General features: G+C 46.6%; 1 protein-coding gene across 4 annotated transcripts in view; it reads left to right on the top strand.

Annotated features, from left to right (window-relative positions):
• The window catches only part of SLC7A7 (solute carrier family 7 member 7), a 51,897-nt gene extending 34,044 nt beyond the window's left edge, over nt 1-17,853 (top strand). For all 4 annotated transcript variants that reach the window (XM_063596169.1, XM_063596168.1, XM_034937279.3 and 1 more), the window contains 8 exons: nt 11,040-11,165; nt 12,149-12,293; nt 14,747-14,870; nt 15,127-15,230; nt 15,523-15,619; nt 16,568-16,717; nt 16,957-17,140; nt 17,359-17,853. In XM_063596169.1, the coding sequence (XP_063452239.1) occupies nt 11,040-11,165; nt 12,149-12,293; nt 14,747-14,870; nt 15,127-15,230; nt 15,523-15,619; nt 16,568-16,717; nt 16,957-17,140; nt 17,359-17,465 (1,037 nt within the window). In that variant the 3' untranslated portion in view covers nt 17,466-17,853. The remainder of the gene's footprint in view (nt 1-11,039; nt 11,166-12,148; nt 12,294-14,746; nt 14,871-15,126; nt 15,231-15,522; nt 15,620-16,567; nt 16,718-16,956; nt 17,141-17,358) is intronic.
• Nucleotides 17,854-18,753: the final 900 nt, after the last annotated feature.

The following is an 18,753-nucleotide window of genomic DNA, read 5'->3' as shown; positions in this document are numbered from 1 at the left end:
TGGAGAAAATGGGATGGAAGACCAGAAATGATGCTTTTGAACTCTTATCTACAAATATTACAAGTAAGGCTAATAAACGTATTTGACCTTTTTTTTTTTTTTTTTTTTTTGTGAGACGGAGTCTCGCTCTGTCACCAGGCTGGAGTGCAATGGTGCGATCTTAGCTCACTGCAACCTCCGCCTCCTGGGTTCAAGTGATTCTCCTGCCTCAGCCTCCCGAGTAGCTGGGACTACAGGCACACACCACCACACCCAGCTAATTTTTGTATTTTTAGTAGAGACGGGGTTTCACCCTGTTGGCCAGGATGGTCTCAATCTCTTGAACTCGTGATTCGTCTGCCTCCGCCTCCCAAAGTGCTGGGATTACAGGCATGAGCCACTGTGCCCCGCCCGTATTTGACCTTTTACTGAAAGGAGGAAACAATTTCATAGCCATCAGCGATATTTGATTAGAATATGATAATGAAAGAGTATACTTTGTTCAAAAATGATGATTTGCTAGAAGAGCTGGGATTCATGTAGTACATTAAAGAGAGAGGTACATACTTGTTTGAGGATCTGCTATCATAAGGGATGCCTGCCTTCTTTGCATAAGGTCACATTTAGATTCTTTTGATTGCAGTGAGAGGGAAATTTCAGTACACCAAGATCCAGTGAGCTGTCAAGGGTTTCACTTCCCCTTTCTCCATTTTTCAACAAATGTAATGAATAGTACCACCCAGTGCTGCTTCCAGTTTTCTGCCTGCAGTTAGGTTTGTTTTTTTTTTTTTTGAGACAGTCTTGCTCTGTCACCCAGGCTGGAATGCAGTGGTGCAATCAAGGATCACTGCAGCCTTGACCTCCCCAGGCTCAAGCAATTCTCCCACCTTAGCCTCTTGAGTAGTCGAGACTACAGGTGCACGCCACCAGGCCCAGCTAATTTTTGTATTTTTTGTAGAATCAGGGTTTCTCTATGTTGCCCAGGCTGGTTTCAAACTCCTGAGCTCAAGGGATCAGCCCCACCGGCCTCCCAAAGTGCTGGAATTACAGGAGCGAGCCACTGTGCCCAGCCAATATATGAGTTTTCTATTGCTTCTCTAACAAGTTACCACCAACTGAGTGGCTGAAAACAATACAAATTTATCATCTCATAATTCTGGAGGTCAGAAGTCTGAAATGGGTCTCACTGGGCTAATATGAAGTAGCACTGTGTTTCTTTCTGGAGGCTTAAGGAGAGAATCCATCTTCTTGCCTTTCCCAGCTTCTAGAGTCTCATGGACCCTTCCATTTTCAAAGTCAGCAGTAACTGGGAGAGTCTTTCTCATATTGTACTACTCTGACATTGACCTTTCTGCCTCCCTCTTTCATCTTTAAGAACTTTTGTGATTACATTGGGCCCACCCAGATAATACAGAATGATTTCCCTGTTTTGTCACTTGATTAGCAATCTTCATTCTGTCTGCAACTTTTTTCTTTTTTTTTTTTTTGAGCCAGAGTCTTGCTCTGTTGCCCAGGCTGAAGTGCAGTGGTGTGATCTTGGCTCACTGCAACCTCCGCCTCCTGGGTTCAAGCAATTCTCCTGCCTCAGCCTCCTGAGTAGCTGGGATTATAGGCACCCACCACCACACCCAGCTATTTTTTGTATTTTTAGTAGAGACGAGGTTTCACCATGTTGGTTAGGCTGACTCATGTTGGTTAGAATTCCTGACCTCAGGTGATCTGCCCACCTTGGCCTCCTAAAGTGCTGGGATTACAGGCATGAGCCACTGCACCTGGCCTCTATCTGCAACTTTAATTCTCCCTTGCCATGCAATATAACATGGTTCACAGGTTCCAGGGATTAGGGGGTGGACATCTTTGGGGGGCCATTAGTCTACCTACCACAAGTGATAGCCCAGCTTTCCACCGGAGATGGATGAGCAGCACTCTGAAGTGATAACTTAAGGTGGATTCTTGCCCAAATTCTAGGCTTGTAAGTTAAACCTGGTTAGTGAAGTACGAGCAGAAGGGTGGGAAATCATTAGTAACCTGTATGAATTCACTAAGAACAAGCCATACTCTGCTAACCTCACTTTTTGGTTCAATTTTAATTTTTTTATTCAAATATAATATACAGAAGGAACAGTGCAATCTCATAAGTTTATGGCTTAATGAATTGTCACTAGTTGAGCACATGTGTAACTAGCACCCTTGAACCCTTCCTATGCTCTTCCCAGTCCCTGCCTCTCCACCCCACACAAAGGGAAATCACTATTCTGACTTCTAGTAGCATTGATTAGTTTTCCCTGATTTTATGTAAATGGATATAATCTATATGTACACTTTTGCATCTGTCTTGCTTATTATGTTTGAGATTCTTCTGTATTTTTGTCTGTAGTTGTAGATTGTTCATTTTTTTTTTTTTTTCAGACAGAGTCTCACTCTGTCGCCCGGGCTGGAGTGCAGTGGTAGGATCTTGGCTCACTGCAACCTCCACCTCCTGGGTTCAAGCAATTCTCCTGCCTCAGCCTCCTGAGTAGCTGGGATTACAGGTGCCCACCACCACGCCCAGCTAATTTTTTGTATTTTTAGTAGAGATGGGGTTTCACTGTGTTGGCCAGGCTGATCTCGAAATCCTGACTTTGTGATCTGCCCGCCTTGGCCTCCCAACGTGCTAGGATTACAGATTGTTTATTCTTAGTGCTGTTTAGTATTTATTTAATCTACTGTTGCTGGGCATTTGGGTTGTTTCTAGTTTTTGACTACTGCAAGGGTGTAACTATGAATATTCTACATAAATATGTAGTAATTTGATTTGAATTGTTTGATAGCATCATTAGATTGTTAGAGCAGAGGCATGTGTATGCAGATTTCGGAGAGGTTCGTGGCAAATTCTCATGATATTCTGGTTGACAAGGTAGACTAGATAAAAATAAAGTTTGGTAGATTCTTAGTTGGCTGAATAACGTTGTGGAATAATGACAAATACAGAAAGGTCTACAGTGATAGACTATACAGCTCTGCTGATCTTAGTCAACATTTTAATTTTTTTTTTTTTGAGATGAACTCTCACTCTGTCACCCAGGCTGGAGTGCGGTGGTGCGATCTCGGCTCACTGCAACCTCCGCCTCCCGGGTTCACGCCATTCTCCTGCCTCAGCCTCCCGAGTAGCTGGGACTACAGGCACCCGCCACCACGCCCGGCTAACTTTTTGTATTTTTAGTAGAGATGGGGTTTCATCGTGTTAGCCAGGATGGTCTCGATCTCCTGACCTTGTGATCTGCCTGCCTCGGCCTCCCAAAGTGCTGGGATTACAGGCGTGAGCCACCGTGCCCGGCCTAACATTTTAATTTTTTTATTAAAAAAATTTTTTTTGAGACAGAGTCTTGCTCTGTCACCTAGGCTGGAGTGCAGTGGCACAATCTTGGCTCAGTGCAACCTCTGCCTCCTAGGCTCAAACAATTCCCATGTCTCAGCCTCCTGAGTAGCTGGGACCACAGGCATGTGCCATCACACCCTGCTAATTTTTGTATTTTCCTTTTAGTAGAGATGGGGGTTTTGCCATATTGCCAGGCTGGTCTCGAACTCCTGGCCTCAAGTGATCTGCCTGCCTCAGCCTCCCAAAGTGTTGGGATTATAGGTGTGAGCCACTGCTGCCAGCCCATGTCAACATTTATTTATTTATTTATTTATTTTTGAGATGGAGTCTCACTCTGTCGCCCAGGCTGGAGTGTAGTGGTGTAATCTTGGCTCACTGCAACCTCCGCCTCCTGGGTTCAAGCGATTCTCCTGCCTCAGCCTCCCGAGTAGCTGGGACTACAGGTGCCCACCACCACACCCGGATAATTTTTGTTTTTTTAGTAGAGACGGGGTTTCACTATGTTGGCCAAGCTGGTCTCAAACTCCTGACCTCAGGTGATCCTCCCTCCTCGGTCTCCCAAAGTACTGGTATTACAGGCGTGAGCCACTGCACCCGGCCCTAGTCAACATTTTTAGGGTGACTTCAGTGAAGACTCAGGAGGTATGCTGATCAAATTTGCAGATTTCACAAAATTAAAGAAGGGATTTGAACTAATAAAATCAAGAAGGAAAAATCCCATATCTAATATATAAGAATAATGCATAAAAACTCAGAGGAAAGTCACTAAGACTAAATATGAAGTCCTGTATCTGGGGGAAAAAAATCACTTTTTTTGTTTTGGAGAAAGGATCTTACTGTGTTGCCCAGGCTGCAGTGCAGTGGTGCGATCACAGCTCCCTGCAGCCTTGACCACTTGGGCTCAAGCGATCCCCCTGCCTCAGCCTCCCAAGTAGCTGGGACCACAGGTGTGTGCCACCATGTCTGGCTAACTAAAAAAAATGTTTTGTGGAGATGTGTTCTCACAATGTTGCCCAGGCTGGTCTTGAACTCCTGGACTCAAGCGATCCTCCCACCTCGGCCTCCCAAAGTGCTGGGATTATAGGCATGAGCCATTGCACCCAGCTAAAAAAATCATTTTTATAGGTCCAGAAAGAGGGGAGGAAAGAGCTCATCACTTTGAGGTGGGAAAGAAAGGAGTTGTAGTAAACAATGATTTCAGGTTGAGACTCCGTAGTCGGCAACAGTGTCTGGAGTTTTCTGTGTGGGGTCTTGCATTTCTGGGGAAACACTGACACAGTGAAGTATATGCAGTAAATGACAAAGTGAAATAAATGACAGTCCTGGGACGGTGAGGGGTCTGGAAGCCACATTTGCTCCACAAGGGGTTGTAAAATCTGGGTTTTAGCCTGAAGGAGTAAAGACTCAAGGGGACAGGATGTTCATCCTTTTTTTTTGTTTGTTTTTAGATGGAGTCTTGCTCTGTGGCCAGGCTGGAGTGCAGTGCCGTGATCTCGGCCCACTGCAACCTCTGCCTCCCGGGTTCAAGCAATTCCCCTGCCTCAGCCTCCCGAGTAGCTGGGACTACAGGCTTGTGCCACCATGCCTGGCTAATTTTTGTATTTTAGTAGAGACAGGTTTTCACCATGTTGGGCAGGCTGGTCTCGATTTCCTGACCTGGTGATCCACCCGCCTTGGCCTTTCAAAGTGCTGAGATTACAGGCGTGAGCCACCGCACCTGGCTTTTTTTTTTTTTTTTTTTTTGAGACAGAGTCTCGCTCTGTTGCCCAGGCTGGAGTGCAGTGGCGCGATCTCGGTTCACTGCAAGCTCCGCCTCCCGGGTTCACGCCATTCTCCTGCCTCAGCCTCCTGAGTATCTGGGACTATAGGCACCCACCACCACGCCCGGCTAATTTTTTGTATTTTTAGTAGAGATGGGGTTTCACCGTGTTAGCCAGGATGGTCTTGATCTCCTGACCTCAAGATCCGCCTGCCTCAGCTTCCCAAAGTGCTGGGATTACAGGCGTGAGCCACCGCGCCTGGCTTTTTTTTTTTTTTTTTTTTTGAGATGGAGTTTTGCTTTTGTTGCCTAGGCTGGTGCAATGGCGAGATCTCAGTTCACCGCAACCTCCACCTCCCAAGTTCAAGCGATTCTTCTGCCTCAGCTTCCCGAGTAGCTGGAATTACAGGCATGTGCCACCACGCCTGGCCAATTTTTGTATTTTTAGTAGAGACGGAGTTTCTCCATGTTGGTCAGGCTGGTCTCGAACTCCCAACCTCAGATGATCTGCCCGCCTTGGCCTCCCAAAGTGCTGCGATTACAGGCGTGAGCCAGCGCCCGGCCGTGATATTCATCTTTAATGTTAAGAAGGGCCATTGGGTGGAAGAGGATTTAGCTTCATTCTGTGTGGAGTCAGAGGAGAGGTCTGGCACCACTGGTAGAAGCTGGGAGGAAGATGCTGTTGGCTTAATAAAAGGAAGAGCTATAGATCACTTTATTTTATTTTATTTTTTGAGATGGAGTCTCACTCTGTCACCCAGGCTGGAGTGCAGTGGCGTGATCTTAGCTCACTGCAATTTCTGCCTCCCGGGTTCAAATGATTCTCCTACCTCTGCCTCCAAGTAGCTGGGATTACAGGCATGCGCCACCACACCCAGCTAATATTTATATTTTTAGTAGAGACGGGGTTTCGCCATGGTGGCCAGACTGGTCTCAAACTCCTGGCCTCAAGTGATCTGCCCGCCTCAGTCTCTCAAAGTGCTGGGATTACAGGCGCGAACCACCGCGCCTGGCTCTATAGATCACTTTTAAAATGGAATGACGCCGGGCATGGTGGTTCACGCCTGTAATCATAAGTTTTGTGTGTTACATTGTGTGTATTTAAAGGTAATAGTGCTTACAGAATTGTGGGTTTAATGTTCTTTTTCAGGAAATGTTTCATTTAGGTATCTAAACTAAACCTGAGCATCTGATCCAGAGTGGGCCTGCAAGCTTTGTTCTGTTCTGGATCCACCTGGTCTGGTGCTTTCTGGCTTTTAGTTTTAGCGCTGATGCTGGGCCTTACCACTAGAACTAGTCTCCTACTCCCGGGGACCCTATGTAGCTGGGTTTGATGATCCATTCAGGAACATCTTTTTAGATGGTTATAGCAGTGACTTCTCTTTTTTTTTTTTGAGATGGAGTCTTGCTCTGTCACCAGGCTGGAGTGCAGTGGTGTGATCTTGGCTCACTGCATCCTCCGCCTCCTGGGTTCAAGTGATTCTCCTGCCTCAGCCTCCCAAGTAGATGGGACTACAGGCACCCGCCACCATGCCCAGCTAATTTTTGTATTTTTAGTAGAGACGGGGTTTCACCATGTTGGCCAGGATGGTCTCGATCTCTTGACCTTGTGATCCGTCCACCTCGGCCTCCCAAAGTGCTGGGATTACAGGCGTGAGCCACTGCACCTGGCTAGGAGTGACTTCTTTGCAGATTCTTTTTTTCTCCCCCTGGGGTCAAAGCAGGAGTGCTGCTGCACCTGAGTCAAGGGTCAAAGGTGATTTCAGGTTATCCTCCTATAGACTTGGCCCAGTGTTGGGTGGGGATTGAATTGCCCCTAGAGGTAGAAGGGGAGGGCATCTCTGCCCTTGAGATTAATTTGCAGTTGCCTCCATATTATCCTAACCCCATGGTCCCCTCCTGTCCCTGGCCCTGAAGCAGGAGGCTGGGCTCCACTTCAAGAGCAGTGCACTTAGCTGGGCTCTGGGGCCAGTGGTCAGCTGTATCCGCTGAGGTGGGGACAAAAAGCCCTGTCAGCACTGCTGCCTGCCATACCCATTTCCTGCTCCCACAGTCAAGAGGCCCTGGAGGAAGCTAGGCTTTGAGGAAGAGGAGGGCTAGCTCTCTTCAGGCAGTTCCCTCTGCTCCCTGGTTTCTTTCTGTAGGATTCCCTTCCTCATTCAAACTGAGCCTTCTGTGCTCAGTACAGAGAGCAGATCAGGGCTAGAAGGTGGGTCAGTGGCTGAGAAATCAGGCTCAGGAGTGGGGGAGGTGGCATACTGGTGGACAAAGAGAGGGATACAAATGGATGGATAGAGAAGTAGAGAAGAGACTGGGCACGCCACGCCGGTGACTCACACCTGTAATCCCAGCACTTTGGGAGGCTGAGGCAGGCGGATCACCTGAGGTCAGGAGTTTGAGACTAGTCTGGCTAACATGGCGAAACCCTGTCTCTAGTAAAAATACAAAAATTAGCTGGGCATGGTGTTGAATGTCTGTAATTCTAGCTACTCGGGAGGCTGAGGCAGGAGAACTGCTTGAACCCAGGAGGCGGAGGTTGCAGTGAGCTGAGATCGCACCACTGTACTCCAGCCTGGGGGACGGAGCAAGACTGTCTCGAAAAAAAAAAAAAAGAAGTAGAGAAGCAATAGGGATTAAAATGTAAACAAGCCACCCAGGTGCCATGGCTCTTCCCTATAATCCCAGTTACTCCTCAGATAGCTGAGGTGGAAGGATTGCCTGAGGTCAGGAGTTCGAGACCAGCCTGGGCCACATAGCAAGACCCCGTCTCTAAAAAAATTAAAACAGCCAGGCACGGTGGCTCACGGTGGCTCACACCTGTAATCCCAGCACTTTGGGAGGCTGAGGAGGGCAGATCACGAGGTCAGGAGTTCGAGACCAGCCTGACCAACATGGTGAAACCCCGTCTCTACTAAAAATACAAAAATTAGCCAGGTGTGGTGGTGGGCACTTGTAGTCCTAGCTACTCAAGAGGCTGAGGCAGGAGAACTGCTTGAACCCTGGAGGCAGAGGTTGTAGTGAGCTGAGATCGCACCACTGCACTCCAGGCTGGGTGACAGCAAGACTCCATCTCAAAAAAAAAAAAAAATTAAAACAAATTAGCTGGGCATGGTGGTGCACACCTTTGATCCCAGCTACTAGGGTGGCTGAGCTGGGAGGATCCCTTGAGCTCAGGAGTTCGATGCTGCAGTGAGCTATGATTTCTCCACTGTACTCTGGCTTGGGTGAAAGAGTGAGACCCCCATCTCCAAAAAAAAAAAAAACAAAAAGGGCCGGGTGTGGTGGCTCACGCCTGTAATCTCAGCACTTTGGGAGGCCGAGGTGGGCGGATCACCTGAGCTCAGGAGTTCGAGATCAGCCTGGCCAGTATGGTGAAACCCCATCTCTACTAAAAATACAAAAATTAGCCAGGCATGGTGGCACACACCTGTAGTCCCAGCTACTCGGGAGGCTGAGGCAGGAGAATTGCTTGAACCTGGGAAGTGGGGGTTGCAGTGAGCCAAGATCATGCCATTGCACTTCAGCCTGGGTGACAGAGCAAGACTGTGTCTCAAAAAATAAAATAAATAAATAAATAAATAAATAAATAAATAAATAATAAACTATAGGCCGGGCGCGGTGGCTCACGCTTGTAATCCCAGCACTTTGGGAGGCTGAGGTGGGTGGATCACCTCAGGTCAGGAGTTTGGGACAAGCCTGGCCAACATGGTGAAACCTCATCTCTACTAAAAATATAAAAATTAGCTGGGCATAGTGGCGCACACCTGTAATCCCAGCTACTTGGGAGGTTGAGGCAGGAGAATGGCTTGAACCCGGGAGGCAGATGTTGCCATGAGCCGAGACCATGCCATTGCACTCCAGCCTGGGCAACAAGGGTGAAACTCTGTCTCAAAAAGAAAAATAAAAATAAATAAAATAAAATATAAACAAGCCATGTATTTCCATTTCAGAATCTGCTGTGGTAGCAGGTGGTGAATTGGTTGCTTATCCCTCCTTTTCCCTGCCTACATCCCTGGACAGAACTGAGAAGAACCTTGTGGCACACAGCTCAGACTCTGAGTCTGAACTAGAGCTAGTCCTGTAAGCTTATTCCAGTTTGGTGTTATGACTCATGGTTACCCTGCAGGGAATCATAAATTTGTATTTGGGGATCCCATTTTCCTGACAATGTGGCAGCATCCTTTGTGTCTGGTGTTTCTACTTGGAAACCTGGCTATGTTGTGGTTACGAGCCAGCCACGGAGCCTAGGATAAGGGCAGAGGTTACAGGCTGGGGAGAAGGGGCACTAAGCTGTTGAGTGGCTGGAGGCTGGAGTCCAGTGGGGAGTAAAGGATGGGTGACTGGCTGGGGAGGAGTGACAGATTTGAAAGATTTGTGGAGGGCAAGATACAGGCACTTTGGTCATTTTGTGGGGTGCTGCACACTTGTGTCTTAATTATTAACTTAGCACTGGGGTGGCCTGGAGCTGTGGGTACATTTTTGCCCAGCCCTGTGATAAGGTTTGTTGTTCATTAGGCAGAAAGGCAAGCATTTGTATAGGACAGGAATGCACCTTCTCAGGAAGAGCAGAAAGGAACTTGGGCAGTCAGTAGAATGAGGGTGGTGGTGGAAGGGAGGGTGAGAGAGAGAAGATGGGGCAGCTGTTCTGAGAGGCCAGACTTTCCTGCTTCTCAGGATGAAGTAGCCAGAATGTGGTGAGGCCAGGACACCACAAAATAGGAGGACTAGCGACACCAAGGCCACACCACTGCCAGGAGAACTCAGAGGGTGTTTCTGACTGTGTTGGTGGCCTGAAGTAGGCAAGAACTGTACTAGGCCTCATTCTCTTGACTGGTAAGGCAGGGTGATGTTGACCTTGCCCTTGGAGCCCTTGGGAGAAGGGCTTTAAAGTTAAGCCCTCCTTATAGTGTTCCAGTTGCTGAGCTGGGAAGGAGGGAGCAATGAAGCGATTTGCTATGCTACCAGTAGGAAGATCTGTGTTTTTTTTTCCAACTTTCTTCTCTGCCACATCCTGGGGCTACTGGTCAACCTCACAGCATGTGTGAGCCTCCCTTGTTGAATTTCTTCAAGTAATTCAAATTCAAGTCGTAGATTGTAACTTTTTTGTTGGGGGAGGGATAATGGACTTCTTTGAGATTCTGATAAAAGCTATGATCCCTTTCTAATAAAAGGTATGAAACTTTTTCTTAGGTATGTCTGTATTCATATGGACATAATACTTTGAAAAAGAATTTCGAGCCTTATGGAGGCCCTAGTTAAGAACTCTGATAAAAAGTACTTTTAAAACCTGTACTTCTGAGTAGAAGGACTGTGTGGCTCTTACTTCTCCATTGTCCCATCAGGAAAAATGCCCTGTCCCCATTCTACAGGAACCACTCTTAGCTGCAAGAATCTTTCCAAGCACAAAAGCAGGCAGCTGAGCTGCCAGGCAGTGGGCAGGAAGTCTGGCCTTCATCCTAATCCTTGGCCACACAGCCTGACCTGCTGGCTCAGCGTTGGATAAGTCACAGCAGAACTCCTCAAGGTTAACAGTAATACCACAGAGTCAGAGTGCTGTGTCCTGGAGCCCATGGGGAATGGGAGGTAGGAGGGAGAGACCAGGACTTTTCAGAGCCAAGAGCCGGAACAATCACTAATCCTGTACAGTTCCCAGTTGCCTCCCACTGCTGTGATTGGACATTTGGATGTATTTTTTATGTAAGCAGATCTGCAGTCACTTTGTTTTGTGTCTCCCATATAAGGTGCTGGGGGTAGGGAGTATAGAGGCCTTTGTATGATAATGGTGACATTCTGGGGCCCGAGGGTTCCAGTGCAGAGCAGGTCAGAGGGTCTGTCTTTGGCTGAAGGGTATATCTTGGTGACTGGTACTGGAAAAATTGCTTGGGAGTCTAAGGCCCTAGGGTGGTAAGGGTAAGTCACCAATCAGTATTATTTTTCTTTCAGGTCTCTTAACCTTCATTAACTGTGCCTATGTCAAATGGGGAACCCTGGTACAAGATATTTTCACCTATGCTAAAGTATTGGCACTGATCGCGGTCATCGTTGCAGGCATTGTTAGACTTGGCCAGGGTAAGAAATAATATTAGTAGCAACTAATCTTTTTTAAGCATTTTCTGTGAGCCGCACTCCTCTAAGTGCTCTTTGTGCATTATCTCATTTCTTACTATAACCTTATTTGGTGGGCACTATTATTATTCTCATTTTATGGATGAGGAAACAGCCTGCAGAATAAGTACCTTGGGCTGGGCGCAGTGGCTCGTGCTTGTAATCCCAGCACTTTGGGAGGCCATCGTGGGTGGATCCATGAGGTCAGGAGTTCAAGATCAGCCTGGCCAAGATGGTGAAACCCCATCTCGACTAAAAATACAAAAATTAGCCGGGCATGGTGGCAGGCACCTGTAATCCCAGCTACTCGGGAGGCTGAGGCAGGAGAATCGCTTGAACCCAGGAGGAGGTGGTTGCAGTGAGCTGAGATCACGCCACTGCACTCCAGCCTGGGCGACAGAGCAAGACTCTGTCCCAAAAAAAAAAAAAAAAATTAAATATCTTGCCCAAGTTGCTACCGGTAAGTAGAGGAGTTGAAATGTGTATCCAGGACAACTGACCCAAAAGTCTGTCCTTTAACTTCCATGCACGCTGCCTCCCAGAGGAGGCTGATCTTGGCAAAGGGTTGACAGCCATGCCCTGGGAGCTGGCTTTGGCAGATTGTGATAGGAGGCAGGAATCAGGCAGCCTGAAGAGCAGAACAGAACTGCATTGTTTCTATTCTCCAGCCTTTCTGCTCTATGGTGGTTTCTTATCCTAGAAAGCTACCCTGGACCCTTCCTGTCAAGATCCCCATCTATGTCATTAGGATGCAGGGCATTCTGGTCTATCTCTATAGACGTCTCTCTTCTGTTTCCTGTTCCCTTACTGGTACTCTTGCTGCCAAAGGTGTTGTAGGCCACTTACCTGCTATTATATTACCATATTCTCTCAGTCCTTTACTTGACCATCTTGAAGTGGGAGAATGAGCCACTAATCCCCTGCCTTCCAATGTTCTTGGGTTCCAGGAGCCTCCACTCATTTTGAGAATTCCTTTGAGGGTTCATCATTTGCAGTGGGTGACATTGCCCTGGCACTGTACTCAGCTCTGTTCTCCTACTCAGGCTGGGACACCCTCAACTATGTCACTGAAGAGATCAAGAATCCTGAGAGGTAGGTACTGCACCACCAACTTTCCATAGCAGTGATAGCCATCATTTAATGAGCTCCTACTATGTGCCAGACAGCATACCACAACCACTATGAGGTTAATTTTACCAGCCTCATTTTAATAGATGGGAGGCCTGAGGCTCAGAGAAGTAACTTGTCTATGATCACAGTAACAGGGCTAAAATATGAACTTACTCATGTATGCTTTGTAAATTTTTTAAAGGCATTTTTACATTTGTTCATTAATTTCTGCATTAAAGCAGGTTGTATTATATGCTTATGTATGTTTTTAAAACAGATTTTCCTTGATAGATATTTTATCCACCCTTATCCCCACATACATAGCTTTGGGATATAGACTTCCAGAAACCTTCCTATGTTTCCCTCTGATACCTTCCTTGTTTCCTAAATTCATACTGACATTGTGGTGTAGTTTCAGTCATTCAATTAAGTCACCCTACCATTATTGCTCTGTAGTCTATATATAGAGTGAAAAGAGAACTGGACAGGAAGTCAAGGACCTAGAGTTTATCTTTCCACTGACTTGTCGGCTAACCTTGAGGGAGTTGCCCGGCCATCTCTTTGCCTGCTTCCTTATCTGTAATTGAGGGGGTTAAATTCTGTGATCTCCATGGCCTTTCCTGGCTCTAAAATTCTATGATTCTGGGAACTAAGATTTGCCAGGGAGTAGAGTTTCTGTAAAATGTTTTTTGTTTTTTGGAGAGTCTTGCTCTATTTCCCAGGCTGGAGTGCAATGGCGTGATCTTGGCTCATTGCAACCTCTGCCTCCCAGGTTCAAGTGATTCTCCTGCCTCAGCCTCCCAAATAGCTGGAATTACAGGCGCCTGCCACCACGCCTGGCTAATTTTTGTATTTTTAGTAGAGACATGGGTTTCACCATATTGGCCAGGCTGGTCTCGAACTCCTGACCTCAGGTGATCCGCCCGCCTTAGCCTCCCAAAGTGCTGGGATTACAGGCGTGAGCCACTGTGCCCAGCTTTCTGTAAATGCTTAAGTGAAAAGAATCACAATTCTTATACCAATAAACTCCTTTTGGCTTGAGAGAAGAGCACTCTTGGTACACAACTAGTGGTAACGCTATGGGAACAGAGATAACAGAAGCAGGATCAAGGCCTGGGTGGTACTTCCACCTACCGGACAGAAGCTGCATGACTGTATTTGCAGAGTATTTGCCCCATTTTGTGCTTTTTTTTTGGCAGCCTTACTGTTAAGGATGTTTATAAAGATCATGGCTTTATTGGGCTACAGGGATCTTGAGAGCTCTTTGCATCTTTCTTTTGCCCACCAGTTAGGATGGCTCCTGAGGTTCTCAAACTGAGGAAGGGGTGGGCAGACATATCTTCCAGGTTGCTAGTCAGATACATACATTTCTCTTCCTACTGAAGGCCTATCTTATTCTCTGAAGATGTTAAATTTCACAACTTGCCTCCATAATTTCTTTTTATATTTCTCAACCTTGAGGCAAAATTGCCAATGTTGATAATCTTAGAGATGGAATCCTGACACCAAAAGATCTTTGGAGTATAAAACAAAATAACCTCCCATTTTCCTGTGCATTATGATGCTGGGACAGTCTTTGTTAATCCCCCCCGCCCTGCTTTTTTTTTTTTAGACAGGGTCTGGCTGCCTTGCCCAGGCTGGAGTGCAGTGGCCCAGTCATGGTTCACTGCAGCCTTGACCTCCCCAGGCTCAAGTGATCCTCCCACCTCAGCCTCCCAAATAGCTGGGATTACAGGCATGCGCCATCACGCTTGGCTAATTTTTTTTTTTTTGGTTTGTTTTTTGAGACAGAGTCTCACTCTGTCGCCCATGCTGGAGTGCAATGGCACAATTTTGGCTTACCGCAACCTCCGCCTCTCGAGTTCAAGTGATTCTCGTACCTCAGCCTCCTTGAGTAGCTGGGACTACAGGTGCATGCCACCATGCCTGGCTAATTATTTATATTTTTAGTAGGAACAGGGTTTTGCCATGTTGGCCAGGCTGGTCTTGAACTCCTGACCTCAGGTGATCCACCCGGCTCGGCCTCCCAAAGTGCTGGGATTACAGGCGTGAGCCACCACGCCCAGCTGCTTGGCTAGTTTTTTGTAGAGACAGGGTTTTGCCATGTTGCCCAGGCTGGTCTCCAACTCCTGGACTCGAGCCATCTCCCTGCCTCAGCCTCCCAAAGTGTTAGTACTACAGGCATGAGCCACTGCTCCCAGCTGCACAGCCCTGTCTCCTAATATGATATTCCTTTCCCCTAACGTTCTTTAGTTCTTAAGTGTTCAGAGCTTCAGCCACTATCCAGGGCACCGTCAAAGACAAATGCATTGAGGAAATGTAGCAAGAGTCTCCATCCCTGGAAAGACTGGTGTGGCAGGGAGAGTCTAAGGATTAAAGGAGAGATAGGGATATGACTGTGGGACTAATGTGTATTTTATTCTATTTGGCTGTAGGAACCTGCCCCTCTCCATTGGCATCTCCATGCCCATTGTCACCATCATCTATATCTTGACCAATGTGGCCTATTATACTGTGCTAGACATGAGAGACATCTTGGCCAGTGATGCTGTTGCTGTGGTAAAGGATTTTCACTAGCAGAAGGTTGAGGGTGTCTTGTGGGGTACTGGGTATATTCGGCTCTTGAAAGTCCTGGAAAGGGGGTAGACAGCCTTGAAAGGAGTTCATTTAGAATACTGGGCTTGCAAGAAGGTCCTGTTAACCCCACTGTGGAAGAAAGGTTGGAGTCCTAATAAGGGGAATCTGGGGGCATGCCCATCCATGTCTTTCATCCCTTTTAGATCCTGCTAATGACTCTTCCATTCTTTTCCCTTAGACTTTTGCAGATCAGATATTTGGAATATTTAACTGGATAATTCCACTGTCAGTTGCATTATCCTGTTTTGGTGGCCTCAATGCCTCCATTGTGGCTGCTTCTAGGTAAGAGTGGCAACTTTTGTGAGGGGTGTATCATCGAAGGGCTATGCAGTGGACAGAACTTACAGGACCCAGCCTTTGATTACTTGTGTTCTCCAACCGATACCACAACCTCTTTCTTCTTGTTTCTAGCAGAAGCCTGCAGTTGTCATTAATCTTAATACTGAGCTCCAGTCCATATTATCCAAATACTTTTGAAGGAAGGGATGGCAGAGAGGGAGGGCCATGTGGCAGGTGAGCCAGGCTGCACCGTGTCCACCAATTTTCTCAGCTTCTCCTATCTTACCTAACATAGGCTTTTCTTTGTGGGCTCAAGAGAAGGCCATCTCCCTGATGCCATCTGCATGATCCATGTTGAGCGGTTCACACCAGTGCCTTCTCTGCTCTTCAATGTAAGTGAACTCAAGGATGAGACTGAAAGCCAGATTGCGGGGGAAACTTTAGTAACAGCAGAAGCGACTGTTCTAGCTTCCTGAAAGCTCTAAAAGATTCCAATAGAAAAACTATTGGTGGATCAGAATGTTCACCATGGGCAAGGCACTATGCTAACCGCTACAGGGAAAATCCAAATGCTCTAAGGAATGGTACACCTCTGCTCTAAGATAAGGCATAAAGTACATGGAATACACTGTAATGATTGATTGCCATGACAGATAGTGAGTGATACGGTGTTTAAGAGAAGAAACGATCACTTCCATGGGAGTAGAGGGTGAATGAAGAATTACATCTAGAAGTGTGTGTGTGTGTGTGTCTTAAAATCCACCAAAGTGTTCTCAGAAAAAAAAAGTGCATCTTGATGGCTAGGGTTGCAAATGGTAGAGATGGGCTTTAGGTAGGAGAAATAGCATCAGAAAATCCTGTGATAAAGCAGTATGGGTTTTAATACAGGTTGAGTATCCCTAATCTGAATATCCAAAATCTGAAATGCTCTAAAAATCTGAAACTTTTTGAGTGCTGACTTGACACTCAAAGGAAATGCTCATTGGAGCATTTTGGATTTTCAGAACAGGGATACTCAACATGTAGGAGGAGATAAGAGCGGGTTATTGTAGGTTGGAGCCATTATGGAAAGGGTCCTATGCAAGACTTTTGAGGGATTGTTTCGAACTTGCTTTATACAGGGTTAACTTGAAGAATGGGTTGAAAAGCCAGTTGAGACTACTGACTTATAAGAGAGAGGATAAGGTACTGAAACTAGGGTGTTAAAGGGATTAAAAACAGAAGAGGACCAGGAGACTTTGAGGATTGACAGGGGATGGATTTCTGGGGTATAAAGGGAGTGAAAAGCCTTTGGATTAACAAAGGCCCTGAGAAGAGCTGACTTAGGCTCACGCTTACAGGGTATCATGGCATTGATCTACTTGTGCGTGGAAGACATCTTCCAGCTCATTAACTACTACAGCTTCAGCTACTGGTTCTTTGTGGGGCTTTCTATTGTGGGTCAGCTTTACCTGCGCTGGAAGGAGCCTGATCGACCTCGTCCCCTCAAGGTAAGGCAACTCCATCCTACCTCTCTGCTCCCCCTGAAACAGCTGGAGTTGCTGCTACAAGGGACTATGACAAAGCACTTTATTTAGAAACCTTTGCCTGGGACTTGGTGGTTAGTAATGTGTGGAAATTAAAGGTAGGGAAAAAAGGCTCAGTGCGCTAATCCTTATGCGAGGTGGGGTTATTTTAGCTGTTAAGAATCCTGAGTTGTCCACTCCAGTTGTGTTTCCTGTGCCCTTAGCTCAGCGTTTTCTTCCCGATTGTCTTCTGCCTCTGCACCATCTTCCTGGTGGCTGTTCCACTTTACAGTGATACTATCAACTCCCTCATCGGCATTGCCATTGCCCTCTCAGGCCTGCCCTTTTACTTCCTCATCATCAGAGTGCCAGAACATAAGCGACCGCTTTACCTCCGAAGGATCGTGGGTAAGCCGTGCATCCTTAAGTCCGCTCAGCTATTGCAGAGCCCTTGGTTTTTGCCTTTTTCTGTAAATCCAGCCTCCAAAGACATCTTTGCCTTAGCCCCTTCTTATGAACCCTTCGGCTTAGTGGAATCACTCCCCTCACACTGAGTTCCATTCAGTGACACTTGAACTCAGCCCAGCTGACCTCTTCTCAATTCCAACTCAAAGTTCTCTTTGTAGGGTCTGCCACAAGGTACCTCCAGGTCCTGTGTATGTCAGTTGCTGCAGAAATGGATTTGGAAGATGGAGGAGAGATGCCCAAGCAACGGGATCCCAAGTCTAACTAAACACCATCTGGAATCCTGATGTGGAAAGCAGGGGTTTCTGGTCTACTGGCTAGAGCTAAGGAAGTTGAAAAGGAAAGCTCACTTCTTTGGAGGCACCTGTCCAGAAGCCTGGCCTAGGCAGCTTCAACCTTTGAACTTACTTTTTGAAATGAAAAGTAATTTATTTGTTTTGCTACATACTGTTCCAGACTTTTAAAGGGGACAATAAAGGTGACTGTGGGGAGGAGCATGGCAGGTTTGGGCTTGGTTGTTTTAGAAGCACCTGGGTGTGCCTACCTACTCCTCTTTTCTTTTAAAAGGGCCCACAATGCTCCAATTTCCTGTCTCCTTTAGAGAGACATGAAACTATCACAGGTGCTGGATGCCAATAAAAGTTTATGTTCCTAAAGTCCGAGTGGCTTCATTTTATATAGTATCTCTAGGACAGCTCCCATTAGCCTAGAAACACAAAGACTAAAATCAATCTTATGTTTGAAAGTATATCCATCTTTTCTCTCTCAAGCTAGCTGCTGAAGGCTGATAAACCAGGCTCTACACAAAGGCAGACAATAGAACACTTAAATTGCTCTAGTCAAATGTTGGATTGTTACATAAAAATGACATGAACTTCCTTTTTGAGACAGGATCTTGCTCTGTAGCCAAGGCTGGAGTATAGCAGCACGATCTTGGATCACTGCAGCCTCAACCTCCTGGGCTTAAGCTATCCTCCCACCTCATCCTCCCAGGTAGCTGGGACTATGGACAAGCACCACCATGCTCAGCTAACTTTTTAGCAGAGACAAGGTCTCGCCATGTTGCCCAGGCTGGTCTCAAATTCCTGGACTCAAGTGATCTACCCACCTCAGCCTCCCAAAGTGCTGAGATTATAGGTGTGAGCCACTTTGCCCAGCCTGGAACTTTCATTCTTAATTATCACTAAGAATTTGCACACATCTACTTCTTGAAATTTTTAAAGTAATCTTGGGATCAAGAAGTGCGGTTACTATATTTAGATACAACCTCAACATTCAACTTATCAGCCACACCTCTAGACTGCAATCCAAATGTGCATAGAACAACACATGCATGGATTGGAAGTTTAAACTGTTTTTTTTTTTTTTTTCTTGAGAAGGAGTCTCACTCTCTTGCCCAGGCTGGAGTGCAGTGGCGCAATCTCGGCTCACTGCAAGCTCCGCCTCCCGGGTTCACGGCATTCTCCTGCCTCAGCCTCCAGAGTAGCTGGGACTACAGGCACCCGCCGCCATGCCCGGCTAATTTTTTTTTTTTTTTTTTTTTAGTAGAGACGGGG

Source organism: Pan paniscus, chromosome 15 (assembly GCF_029289425.2).
Source record: "Pan paniscus chromosome 15, NHGRI_mPanPan1-v2.0_pri, whole genome shotgun sequence".
In the NCBI taxonomy this organism is placed as follows: domain Eukaryota; kingdom Metazoa; phylum Chordata; class Mammalia; order Primates; family Hominidae; genus Pan; species Pan paniscus.
Note: the sequence above shows the minus strand (reverse complement) of the source record. Positions and strands in the feature narration are given on the sequence as shown.